This window comes from Hippopotamus amphibius, chromosome 12, assembly GCF_030028045.1.
Source record: "Hippopotamus amphibius kiboko isolate mHipAmp2 chromosome 12, mHipAmp2.hap2, whole genome shotgun sequence".
NCBI classification, from domain to species: Eukaryota; Metazoa; Chordata; class Mammalia; order Artiodactyla; family Hippopotamidae; genus Hippopotamus; species Hippopotamus amphibius.
Genome location: NC_080197.1, coordinates 53,311,133 through 53,325,076, shown reverse-complemented (window position 1 = coordinate 53,325,076; position 13,944 = coordinate 53,311,133). Strand labels below are relative to the sequence as shown.

General features: G+C 39.5%; 1 protein-coding gene across 3 annotated transcripts in view; it reads left to right on the top strand.

The window, feature by feature from the left end:
• BICD1 (BICD cargo adaptor 1) overlaps positions 1–13,944 on the top strand; it is a 222,578-nt gene that overhangs the window by 163,003 nt on the left and 45,631 nt on the right. For all 3 annotated transcript variants that reach the window (XM_057703229.1, XM_057703232.1, XM_057703227.1), the window contains exons 3-4: positions 2,782–2,934; positions 12,256–12,681. In XM_057703229.1, coding sequence (XP_057559212.1) covers positions 2,782–2,934; positions 12,256–12,681 — 579 coding nt within the window. The remainder of the gene's footprint in view (positions 1–2,781; positions 2,935–12,255; positions 12,682–13,944) is intronic.

Below are 13,944 nucleotides of genomic sequence, written 5' to 3'. Positions count from 1 at the left end.
ACAAACTTCAGTAGCATTAGCAGCACCTGTTACTTTGTGAGATCAATATTTTCATATCACAGTGAAGTTCTTGCAGGATCTTGAAATATCATCATTGCTTTGAAATTATGGTATTTCTTAGATCTCACTAGATCTGATTAAACATTTTACTAGCAAAGAAGCACGTGTATTCCTGTATCAATTACATGTTACAGTATAGCAAATCACCCCAAATTTAAGGGCTTAAAATAATACTCCATGATTTTCTGGAGCAGCTATTTGAGCTGTACTCAGCTGGGCAATTCTTAGAAACTAGCCTGGGGTCACTGGTGTGGCAGCCATCATCCGGCAGCTCAGCTGAGGCGGAGATCTCTCACTGCCATGCCCGGCAGCCGGTACTGGTGCTGGTGCTGTCTGGGCTGGGCCATGTGCTCCAGCAGCTAGTCTGGGCTTCTCCACGTGGTGGCAGTGTTCCAGCAGAGAAAGGACAAGAACTACAAGGCCTCTTTTTTTTTTTCTTCCTTATTTATTTCTTTATTTATTTGGCTGTGCCAGGTCTTAGGTGCGACATGAAGGATCTTTTAGTGGCATCATTCAGGCTCTTAGTTGCAGCATGCGGGATCTAGTTCCCTGACCAGGGATCGAACCTAGGCCCCCTGCATTGGGAGCGTGGAGTCTTAATCGCTGGACCACCAGGGAAGTCCCTATAAGGCCTCTTGAGACTAAGGCTTCCACTGCATTCTGTGGGTCAAAGCAAGTCAGAGAGGCCAGTTCAGGGTTGACTTGAAAGGAGACTCCACCTCTTGTGACCACAGGGAAGTGTGATTAATTGGGGGCCACTACCATAATAATCTACCTCATTACCATATCATAACTTTGTAAAATATTATATTAATTTTAACATAATCAGGGTCCTTTGTAATCTTGTCTTTTATGCTGTAAGGGAGGAAAATTTCCTTTTACCCGCTTAGGTTTTGTGACTGGATGAAGAATTAAACTGACATAAAACAGATTAACGAGAGAAAAAGCATACAAATTTATTTAATTTTTTTACAAGTACATGGGAGCCTTCAAAAGAAAATGAAGACCAGAAGTCATTAGGCCCAAAAGCTCAGATCCCTTTTTACACAAAGAAGAATAAATTGTGGGGATGTGACAAGACAGAAGAGCTTGGGCTGGGGCATCGTCCAACAGTGACTAGGAACTAAATGGGAGAAACTAATGGAAGGTCATTTTAGTAGGTGTGTTTGTACAGGTCCATTTCAGCATCGATTCCCCGTCTCTGGTGATAAGAACATCCTCTTCCTGGTACAGGAAGGGCGCTTCTCTCAGGGGAAATTTCACGTCCTGCCTTTAGGTAGAAAGAGGGAGGGCAGAGAGCCCTTCCTGCATCTGCTGTTTCTCAAGTGGCTTCAGCTCAAAATAATCAATACATCAAAGTGGCATATTTTGGTAAGGAAATTTCTGAACTCTTCTGGTGCCCTTTAAGATCATCATTCTGAGAAGAGGTCCATCAGCTTCACTACGCTGTCAAAGAGGGTCATGGCACAAATGAGGCTTGAGAGCCCTTGATCTGGAGGCCAGGAGTCTGGAAGGGGGAATGCAAAAGTCTGAAGGCAGGAACGAGCTGCCAAGTCCAATGTGGGGGGAGCGGAAGGAAGCGTCTGTGGCTGAAGTAAGGTGGCTGAGGCCAGATTGGCTGGACCAAGGCAGGATTAGCCCATGTGGCTTAGTTGGAAGATTTTGAAACTTGTAGAGTGACCCCCTCAGAGTCTGGAAAGTTGGTATTGTGTGCATACTAATCTATAATTTTCTTTTACATTTCATAATATATTATGGCTATCTTTCCATTTTAGTGCATAAAGCTCCTCCTCATTCCTTTTTTCTCATTCTTTTAAATAATTTATACAATGCTGCACTAAAGGATGCGTGATAATTTATTTCATTGTTCCCCCATTAGCAAACATTTAGACTGTTTCCAATTCTTTGTGTAAATATACATGAATTTATTTTTCTTTTTTACTTACCTCTAAGAAAATAGGCTTAAGAATGATTTTTAGATGTGGAATTGCTGGGTCATGTGTATGTGCTTTTAAAGTTTGACAGATATAATTAAATTCTTTTTTTTTTACTATGACCATTTTTAATTAACTTTCTTAAGGTTTAACAATTTCCCATTTTGTTTTAAAACTCACTATAGGGTATCACTAGATACTGCTAATAAACTCTAAAATTACAACTGCAGATCTCCTTTTTCTCATTCTTTAATAGAAAATTCTAATAGCAATTTTGCATTGATTGTTGGGTCACACAGTAATATTAGCTATTTTGTTAAAAGAGAGAATTCCATTTCTGAGTTTACTGAAGTGTTTACCAAACTGCATTTTATTTATTTATCTTTACTGGCCTTTCCACAGTATTAGACACAGTAGATGAACTGCTTTTCACTGTGCTTCCAGAATAGCACACTCTGTTGCTTTTTCCCCCAACTTTCTAAATCTACTTTCTAGTTCATTCTCTGTTCCCAAATTTATTCATAAATTCTTATTCAAAAAATGATAGGCAATTATATTCCAATAAAGAGGTAAATATATATATATATATATATATATATATATATATATATATATATAAAATAAAAGGGGGAGAAAGCCCTTCTGTTTAAAAAAAAAAAAAAGATGGTACTGATTTACACTCCATGAAATGTTTTCATTATTATTTTTAACTACCGAGACTTTATCTACACTTCATAAAATCTAGAATAAGAAAGTTTTGTATTTACCGTTTATTCTCTTGTTTCAGAACAATGAGATGGTGGAGCTGCAAAGGATACGGATGAAGGATGAAATCCGAGAATATAAATTCCGAGAGGCCCGCCTCCTTCAGGACTATACTGAGCTGGAAGAGGAGAACATCACTCTGCAGAAACTGGTGTCCACATTAAAGCAGAACCAGGTGAGGCTTAAGAAGATTTCTGGTTACACTCCAGATGGACCCACACCTTCTGACCACTAAAGTTAAATCTCTTTATTTATTAAAAAAAAAAAAAAACTGTTGAAATTTGCCTCAGTCTCCCAGCATTAATTATGTGCTGAAATTTCCCAGTCTTCCTATTTCAGCTAAAATTTAAAAGGCAAACCTAGGAGTAGAATAATTACCAAAAAAGCTTTATTGGATAAAAAATTTTACTTTATACTTTAGCTCTACGTTAATTTATTTCTGGAGTAAGTTAAATGTATTGTAATCAATTTAACCTACTGACTTCTCATTAAAAACCTGGGTTTATAAGCTTGTTTTGTAATATAAGCTTAAGGTTTCCCTGCAATCTCTGTCAATCTCTCTCTGTAAATTGCTTTCAAGTCATACAAGGAAGGAGATTATGAAATATAAATCAGTACGAACATTATAAGAAAAAGAAAATGCCTGATTTCTTTATTCTCCTGTAACCTGACTAAAAAGACTGCCTGTGTGCATTAAATAATTTTGTGAGTAGTGAGGCATAGATAGCTTAATTGCTTAATTTTCCTGATCAGTTTGCATTGTGGTTTGTGATAGTTATTAGTAATAGCATTCTTGACTCTGTACTTTTAGCAGAACTTATTTATGAATAAAATTCATAGGGAGTTAAGCAAAGGTGGACTAGATTTCAAGGTCTTTTCAAAGATGGTTCCTCAACCACACCCCTGTTCTGGTCTAAATGCTGTTATAGCCTCTCAGATGAGGTCAGCACCTGTGCCAGGCTGCATAGGTACCAGAATCCAGAGGGCAGGATTCTTGCACTCCGTCAACGTAGAGGCCAGCCCAGATGCATGCTTCCACTTCCCTCCCTTCCCAAGTTGGTATCTCCTTCCAGAACTGTTTCAGTCGGCCCTTCATATCCATGGGTTCTGTGTTCATAGTTTCAACCAACCACAGGTTGAAAATATTATAAAAAAAAAAGAAAAGAAATTTCAGAAAATTCCGGAAAACAAAACTTGAATTTGCCTCACACTGGCAGGTGCATAGCATTTACATTGTATTAGGTATTAGAAGTAATCTAGAGATGATTTAAAGATGTGCCAATGCGCATAGGTTACATGCAAATGCTGTGACCACTTTATCTAAGGGATTTGAGCATCCACAGATTTCGGTATCTGAGGGGACTCCTGGAACACATGCCCCACGGGTACTGAGGGACGACTGTTTCGATAGATGTAACAGTGAAGAGGGGGACTTCCTAGGTGGCACAGTGGTTAAGAATCCACCTGCCAATGCAGGGTACACAGGGTCAATCCCTGCTCCAGGAAGATCTCACATGCTATGGAGCAACTAAGCCCGTGGGCCACAACTACTGAATCTGCACTCTAGAGCCCACAAACCACAACTACTTAAGCCCTCGAGCCTAGAGCTGGTGCTCCGCAACAAGAGAAGCCGCCGCAATGAGAAGCCCGCGAACCACAGCGAAGAGCAGCCCCCACTCACCACAACTAGAGAAAGCCCACACCAGCAACAAAGACCCAGTACAGCCAATAAATAAACAAGCAAATAAGTAAATAAATATTTTAAAACAAAAACAAAGATGAAGAGGGGAAAGGAAAAATCCAGAGGGGGGAAAAGAATCTAGGTATTGACACAATTGAAATTTTATTTCTGATCACGGCGACTTCCCCCCAGCTTTGGAGTGTTGGTGAATGAGATGTTGACTAAGGGGTCGGGGGGAAGTTCCAGGCCATTAAAGAAGGGTTCTCTGGATAGCCCATGTGTTTTTATCTCATTCCTTCCCCTTTAAGCTCTGAAGCACTGTGTGTGCTGAGCACTGCCAGTACCATGGGACCCCAGGTCTTGATTTGGCTGGGAACAATGAGCTTACAGTGGAGAAAATTAGGAGATTTAAAATATATATATATATATGTTTCTCAAAAATGTCTTAAAATAAGAAGGGTGTTGTTGTTTAGTTTTTTTGGTCGTTGATGAAGAATGTAGAAGACTTGAAGCACATTTGCTTGATGTGCAGATATTTAAAGTGGTCATTTCTCCCAACTGCCACAGGTTCTCACTGTTCTCTGCACAGGCAGGGTGTGTTTGAGCATCCATCTGCACCGTAGGGTCCCCATTACCGCACGTGGTAGACTAATTTACTCAGGAGGTTGATTTAGGCCAGTATTAGGTGTTCTTGAAAGACTGCCAAGGAATCCTGTGAGTGTTCATTAGCCCAGATGCCGTTTCTGTGGGAGTTTGTACTACTAGTCTGGCTGATTACTGTTTACAGTTTACTCATGCCCTCCCACCAGTCACTGAAATGTAGAAATCAAATACTTAACTCAGAAGTTTGAAAAAACAAACAGGAAAATGTATACATCTTTTAAATTTTATTTTCTAGACATAATATGGTAATTTTCTCAATTAAGTGTCTAATTAATTAATTTGAAATCATTTTCCATACAAAAGGCCATTCTGGCTTATTTCCTAGCAAATGGGTGCAATGTAGTGTCACAAGTCTCTCCCAATTAAGGAAATGCTGGGGTTCGTTTTTTCTTTTTGTTTTTGTTTTCTTAGTACTGGCCTTTAATTACAGGATTTAGCATCTATCATAGACTCTCTTTCTAATTAATGAAGTATTAAGTATAATATTTTATGTACAAATACCACAGATTTTTTTCAAAGACATGATGATGGCTGGCTTTCAGTCCCAAAATTAGTCTGAATGTTGCTTCGTACTGAAGCTTCCTATACAACGTATGCTCCTCCAGCCTGGTTTGAGTTTTCTCTACATAGCAAAGCTACTACGATTGTAAAATGTTTAGTTCAAAGAACTAGAAGTTTCTCTTCTTCTGAAGTTCCATTTTCCTCTTAAATATTGATTATTTTCTAAATAATTGTTTAATTAGCACTTCTCACTCCCTCTGTAGCTTCTATATATTAGTTCATTTCCATTTCTCTTCACCACAATATAACACCTAAAACAAGGCCTGGCCCATAGCAGGCATTAAATATTAATAAATACTTGTTGAAAGAACAAATAAACTTTTTTTCTTTATCTTGCATCCACAATTCAAGTTAGAGAGGAAACTGAAATGTAAGATTATTATAATTAACCACACCAATCTTGATTTGTGATCCTACACCAAAGAGTTGACTCTGAAAACTTTAGCCACATTTCTCTGTGTGCTGATTTGGTTCCGTGTCTAAAATAGAATCAGACCCAACCTTATGAGTATGTTTTGTACCTTTATACTTTTCAAACCAAAATATCTGAAAGAAGTGCAGTAGGCAGCAGTAGCCACAAGAAGGTGTCAAGTCAACTGTCAGTTCCCCAACAGACCATCAGAAAAATCTGTTGATGAAACAAAGCTGTTATTAGACTTCTTGCAGTAAGATAACATCTGAACAGAGTCTTAGTAGTATGTCAAAATGGGATGTCAAGGGCAACGATGTTCACAGGATTTGAGGATCTGGACTGATGAGTCTGGCAGGGTGGGAAAGTGGTTAGGACAGACAGAGTTTAAGACAGCTTTGAGTTGGGAGGTACAACAAAGTAAGGGTCTTGATGCGAGTCTTGAGGAAGCTGCGTTAGTTGAGTCTTATCTTCCGGGAGCAAGTTTTTCCCTCAAGCAGCTAAGTTTTTTTATGCCTAGTCCCAGTATCAGTTAACATAGAGGCAGGACCCAGTACTGCTTAACATAGGACAGGAAATCATGTTCAGTTTTTAGAGATGTGATGGTAGGAGAAATAATAAATTTCATGTCCCCAATATCTCACATATTGAACTAAAGCACTCAATATCTAAGCATTGAAAACCCTAGTTTTTAATTAATTCAATCATATTTTTATTATGAAGAATATTTCCTCTAGGGATATATTTCTATATCAATAATAATATCATAAGAGACCCTGGGTTCAATTCAGTTTGAGTTCATTTAACCAGTATTTCAGGGGTAGCTTTCTATGAGGCCATGCACTTTTTAAGGACAAAAAACGTGGTCACTGGTTCAAAGAGCTCATGTCCCAGTAGGGAAGGCAGGTAATAAACTCAGCCATCCATGTAATTGAAAAGTAAAGCTATGTGTTAGGTTTGGCAGCGTGAGTCCAAATTAAGATCTTTAGCTTTCCTAAACAAAACCCAAATGGAAAACAACAAGAAAAAATAAGATCTTTAGAGTTCCTAAACTCTGAAAATATTATGGTACTTATTTCCAACCCTCATTAAAAATAGGAACAATTGGACTTACCTAGTAGTGCAGTGGTTAAGAATCCACCTGCCAATGCAGGCGACACAGGTTCGTGCCCTGGTCCAGGAAGATCCCACGTGCTGTGGAGCAACTAAGCCCATGCACCACAACTACTGAGCCTGCATGCTGCAACTACTGAAGCCCACATGCCTAAAGCCAGTGCTCCGCAACAAGAGAAGCCACCACAATGAGAAGCCCACACACCGCAACAAAGAGTAGCCCCTGCTCTCCGCAACTAGAAAAAGCCTACACACAGCAACAAAGACGGAACACAGCCAAAAAGAAAAAAGAAAAAAAAGAAAGAATTACTAAACTGTGAAGTTGTTATAAGGAATCACAACAAAGTACTGATTTTTCTCATGATGACTACTTTGGTGCTTTTTTTAATGTATCAAATGCCAATTTTTAAGTGCCTTCTCATTCTATTTCTTGGTGCCTCCACTTTGCTGGGGCTCTCATCATACGATAGAGGCTTGCACTGACGGTGCAAGAAAGGGGTGATCTGTTTGCCTGAGTGGGCAAACAAAGACTTCAGTTAGCATCAGAGTCTTGACTTGGGTCTTAAAGGATGAATAAGAGTTTTCCAGATGACTGTCTGCCTAGGCATAGCAAAAGGAAACAGCTGGGTGAAGAGGAACCACATTGTTAGTGGAATGAGTGAAGCTGCCCAGCCAGAAAGAGATCAAGTCTCTAAACACAGTTTATGTTAGTATCTAATATCATAATTGACATTATTATATTTTTTCTATTTTATTTTTTCATTCACAGTAGTTTATTCAGCAAATACTTATTAAGAGCAGAATTTTGTGGAAACACTATGAAGGAATATTGAAGCACTATGAGGGATACCTGGGTGCATAAAAAGTACCTCCTCTAAGTAGCTGTGGAGAATATTTATTAAAAATATTTATTAAAAAGGTGGCACACGGTAAGAGCCATGGAAAAGGCTCTAAAGGAGGCATTTGGGAGGATTAAGATGGCGGAGTAGGAGGACGTGCGCTCACTCTCTCTTGCAAGAGCACTAGAATTACAACTAACTACTGAACAGTCATCGACAGAAAGACACTGGAACTCACCAAAAAAAGACACCCCACATCCAGAGACAAAGGAGAAGCCGCAATGAGAATGGTAGGAGGGGCGCCATCGTGTTAAAATCAAATCCCATAAATGCTGGGTGCGTGACTCACAAACTGGAGAACAGTTATACTGCAGAAGTCCACCCACTAAAGTGAGGGTTCTGAGCCCCACATCAGGCTTCCCAACCTGGGAGTCCAGCAACGGGAGGAGGAATTCGCAGAGAATCAGACTCTGAAAGCCAGCGGGATTTGATTGCAGGACCTCCACAGGACTTGTGGAAACAGAGACTCCACTCTTGGAGGACACACAAAAAAATGTGCGCACCAGGACCCAGGGGGAAGGAGCAGTGACGCGATAGGAGACTGAACCAGACCTACCTGCTGGTGTTGGAGGGTTGCCTGCAGAGGTGGGGGGCAGCTGTGGCTCACCAAGGAGGCAGGGGCACTGGCAGCAGGGGTTTTGGGAAGTGCTTATTGGTGTGAGCCCTCCCAGAGTCTGCCATTAGCCCCACCAAAGAGCCTCTGGGCTCCAGCACTAGGTGGCCTCAGGCCAAACAACCTACAAGGTGCGAACACAGCCCCACCCATTAGCAGACAAGCAGATTAAAGCTTTACTGAGCTCCACCCACCCAGCCCTACCCACCATCCATCCCTCCCATCAGAAAGCACACAGGAGGCTCCTAGATAGCTTCCTCCACAAGAGGGCAGACAGCAGTATCAAGCAGTATCAGCAGTATTTTGTCTTGTGGAACTGAAAACCACAGACACAGAAAGATAGAGAAAATGAAAAAGCAGAGGACTTTGTACCAGATGAAGGGAAAGGATAAAGCCCCAGAAAAACAACTAAATGAAGAGGAGATAGGCACCCTTACAGAAAAAGAATTCAGAATAATGATAGTGAAGATGATCCAGGACTTTGAAAAAAGACTGGATGCAAAGATCAAAAAGTTTACCAAAGACCTAGAAGAATTAAAGAACAAACAAACAGAGATATGCAACACAATAACAGAAATGAAAAATACACTAGAAGGTACCAATAGCAGATTACTGAGGCAGGAGGGCGAATAAGTGACCTGGAAGACAGAATGGTGAAAATCACTAAGGTGGAAAAGAATAAAGAAAAAAGAATGAAAAGAACTGAAGACAGCCTAAGAGACCTCTGGGACAATGTTAAACACACCAACATTCGCATTATAGGGGTCCCAGAAGGAGACGAGAGAGAGAAAGGACCTGAGAAAATATTGGAAGAGATTATAGTTGAAAACTTCCCTAACATGGGAAAGGAAATAGCTACCCAAGTCCAGGAAGCACAGAGAGTCCCAGGCAGGATAAATCCAAGGAGAAACACGCCAAGACATATAGTAGTCAAATGGACAAAAATTAAAGACAGAGAAATGTTATTAAAAGCAACCAGGGAAAAACGACAAATAACATACAAGGGAACTCCCATCAGGTTAACAGCTGATTTCTCAGTAGAAACTCTGCAAGCCAGAAGGGAGTGGCATGATATATTTCAAGTGATGAAAGGGAAGAACCTACAACCAAGAATACTCTACCCAGCAAGGATCTCATTCAGATTCGACAGAGAAATCAAAAGCTTTACAGACAAGCAACAGCTAAGAGAGTTCAGCACCACCAAACCAGCCCTACAACAAATGCTAAAGGAACTTCTCTGAGCAGGAAGCATAAGAGAAGAAAAGGAACTACAAAAACAACAACAAAACAATTAAGAAAATGGTAATAGGAACATACATATTGATAATTACCTTGAATGTAAATGGACTAAATGCACCAACCAGAAGACACAGACTGGCTGAATGGATACAAAAACAAGACCCATATATATGCTGTCTACAAGAGACCCACTTCAGACCTAGGGACACATACAGACTGAAAGTGAGGGGATGCAAAAAGATATTCCATGCAAATGAAAATCAAAAGAAAGCTGGAGTAGCAATACTCATATCAGATAAAATAGACTTTAAAATAAAAAATGTTACAAGAGACAAGAAAGGACATTACATAAAGATCAAGGGATCCATCCAAGAAGAGGAGATAACAATTATAAATATATATGCACCCAATATAGGAGCACCTCAATACATAAGGCAAATGCTAACAACCATGAAAGGGGAAATGCAAGGCAGAAATAGAGACACAGGTGTAGAGAACAAACACATGGACACCAAGTGGGGAAAGCGGGGAGGGTTGGGGGGGAATGAATTGGGAGATTGGGACACCAAATTGTACACTCTAAATATATGCTGTTTATTGTCTGTTAACTGTATCTCAATAAAAGTTCTTAAAAAAAAAAGAAAAAGAAAAATGCATTTGGGCTCAGAGTGGAGATCTCTTTCACCTGTAGTCTTTCACAACCAAGAGAGTATTTGAACAGGCTCTTATTTGGTTGTAATTCAAAGGAATATTATATTGATAACAATATTTTTTTCTCTTAAAAATCACCTGTATTCCCACCACTAAAGAGCAACTGTTATTAACATTTTGTTAAATTTCCATTTGATCTCTTGTATTGCACAGCTGTAATAATATATTATCCTTTTCAACTCAGTTGTGTTTATTTCCTATGTCATTACAAACCTATTGTTGACATCACTTTTGATAACTAAGATTATATCATGTTCTTAAGAAATTATTTGTTCAAAGGATTATGGCTATGCTTTAAAAAAAATATATCTCTTAGATATAGTTCCCGACGTATGCGATTTCTAGGAGTTAAGATAATCCAGCCAGGGGAGTGAGTGGAAATATAGTGAAAGAAGAGTAGCCAGGAGTTGATGATTATTGAAGCTGAGTGGTGGGCTCCTGGGGGTTCATGAAGTCTTCTTGCTACTTGGGTATTTTTACATTACCCACAATAAAAAGTTTTTTAAAAAAGAAAAACATCTCAACATGTGATTGTAAAAGTGTGTGGTAGGTTTAGATCGTTCTCAATTCTTTACTCTCTTCCTCTGCACGTAACCCAGCAGTGCCCTAGAACTGGCAAAGTAAAATGGGTGGCTCCGTTGATGTTGGTCTTAGTCATGTGACTCTCTCACCAAAGGAATGTTAGCAGACATGACGGAGCACAGATTTCAAACATGCTACCTTGGTTTGTCTAGTCCCCTTACCTTCTTGTATCACAATGAGAAAACCATGCCCCAGGCAGCGTGACCCTTTGAGTTTGGTCCTAAAACAAGACATGTGCAGCAGACGTGAACACAGTCTGAAGCCTGAAGCCAAGGCTGTCCAACTGGCAGCATGAAGCAGAGCTACCAAGGCTGGCACACAATCACCTGGTTATGTGGGGATCTTTCTTACAGCTTTGCTTGTGCAAGAGATCTTCTGCCAGTTTCCAGTTGGTTTTCTGTGAGAATTGCTCCATATGTAGTTATGCTATTGATGTGTTTGTCGGGGAGATGAGCTCTGTGTCCTCCTGCTCCATCATCTTGATCCACTTCCATGTACTTTTTTGGTTTTGGGTAATTAGTACTGTTATTCCAGATTCTCTCCTTAAGCATGTGAAGTGTTTCTTTGCTTTCTCCTCTTACTCTCAAACACATTTTTTTGAGATTATATTTTTATTGTGATCTTTTAACTAACCTAGCCCTGAGTATAAAATTTTTCTTGTTATTAATAATTAAATAAAACAAATAGTGATGATAAAAATCTTGGATTGTGAATATTCTGATAAACTATTACAAAAAAAATTCTTGATCTATTAAGCAAACAGTGCCCCCCTTTGACCATTGGACCCCGTAAAATAAATCCTAAGAGAGGTATCTTTTTCATCTCTGCTAGGAACTGAACTTATATGTATGAATATCTAAAGAAACCATCCTGTGTTACCTTCGTGGTGTATATACTGTGTGCTTTTTAGATTTATTTTGTAGACTTTTAATTTTTTACATGTTAGGTCCACTGGAGTGTTTAATGGCAGTTTTGTAAGACCCAAATTTTAGTTTTATGAATCTTCTTTATCCTGTCTGCTTCAGGTTGAATATGAAGGTTTAAAGCATGAGATTAAGAGATTTGAGGAGGAGATGGTGCTGCTGAACAGCCAGCTGGAAGATGCCATCCGGCTGAAGGAGATCGCTGAGCACCAACTGGAAGAAGCCCTGGAGACCTTGAAAAATGAGAGGGAGCAGAAGAACAGCCTGCGGAAGGAGCTCTCCCAGTACATCACCCTCAACGATAACCACATCAGCATTTCCGTCGATGGACTCAAGTTTGCTGAGGATGGGAGTGAACCCAACAATGATGACAAAATGAACGGGCATATCCATGGGCCTCTTGTGAAGCTGAATGGAGACTATCGGACTCCCACTTTAAGGAAAGGAGAGTCTCTGCACCCTGTTTCTGACTTATTCAGTGAGCTGAACATTTCGGAAATACAGAAATTGAAGCAGCAACTTATGCAGGTAAGAACTTTGTTTAGGGCTGTTAGAGTGAGTATTTTGTAAGTTGCGTGTAGCATGTTTTGGGATTTCTTACTGTCACATTTTAGTTCCAGATTATTTTTAAAATATTCTTTAACTGGCAACTTTGAAGGTACAATATTTTAGAAAGATGCAAAAGAGGTGTTGAAGAGAAATCTCTCATTTTCATTACTTTATGAAATTCATCTCTTAGGTAAATTAGATGGCAACCTAGTGTGAAGAGAGAAAAGGCAGCATCTTGATGCATTTTCACAAAAGAATTCAAAAGCTTTATACACAAGAGAAATGACAGAAAGTGAAGTTTTCCATCAGAAGCAACTCTATGTATAGCTTCAAGATTAATGGTTATACTTCACAGCAGTATTTTAAGTTCTAAAAGACATGAAGGACTTTCTATATACGAACTAGCCAGGATATCATATGATTAATACAGAACAGGTATAAGTCTGAAACCAAGGAGTTCCTATTCCTACATGAGCTAGGCCTTAAATTTTTAGCATCTTCAAATCAAATGTCTTGGGAAGAGCCCTGGCCTTTCAGCTTATCTTGCTGTGACATGGCTCTCTAGTGTGGAGTCGCGTCCTGACCATACACTGACCCAATGAGAATGGAGATGTTGTCTGAGGAACAGTGCCGCCCCCACCACCATCACTGGGGGCTTCTGAGGAGACAAATCACGGGGCTCCCCACAGATCTACTGAGCCAGGACTCTGCTTCAACCAGCTTGTCAGGTGATGAGTTTGAGGCTTGTTCTTCCATCTGTTGTCCCACCAAGGCTCTTTGCGTAAAGCTTATTATTAGAGGCCATAAGACTCTGGTAATCACTTATTTTTATAGCAAACAGGGCTTATAATTTTCTGCCTCTACAGAAATGATGACTGAAAATGTAATTAGCAGAAAGAATTGAGACTAGAAAACCAATGAAATTAATATATTATTAGGCTTATTTTAAATACTATATCAAGAGTTAACATATCCCTTAACTTTTAACTTTACCTGCCCAGTGCTTTTGGCTGCTGAAAGAGAATTAGTGAGAATTCATTTTCTCAGTGTTCAGTTTGAATCAAGGTAAGAGGGTATGGCCACTGGAAGAAAATTAATTTCATATAGATATACCTGACTGCAAAGTCCAGTTCCATGTAGGTAATACTTTCCTATGTCTTTTTGCTCAGTTTACACTAATACAACCAGGTGGATAGAAAACATATTTCCATGTGAAAAAAGTTTTATGTGACATATGACATA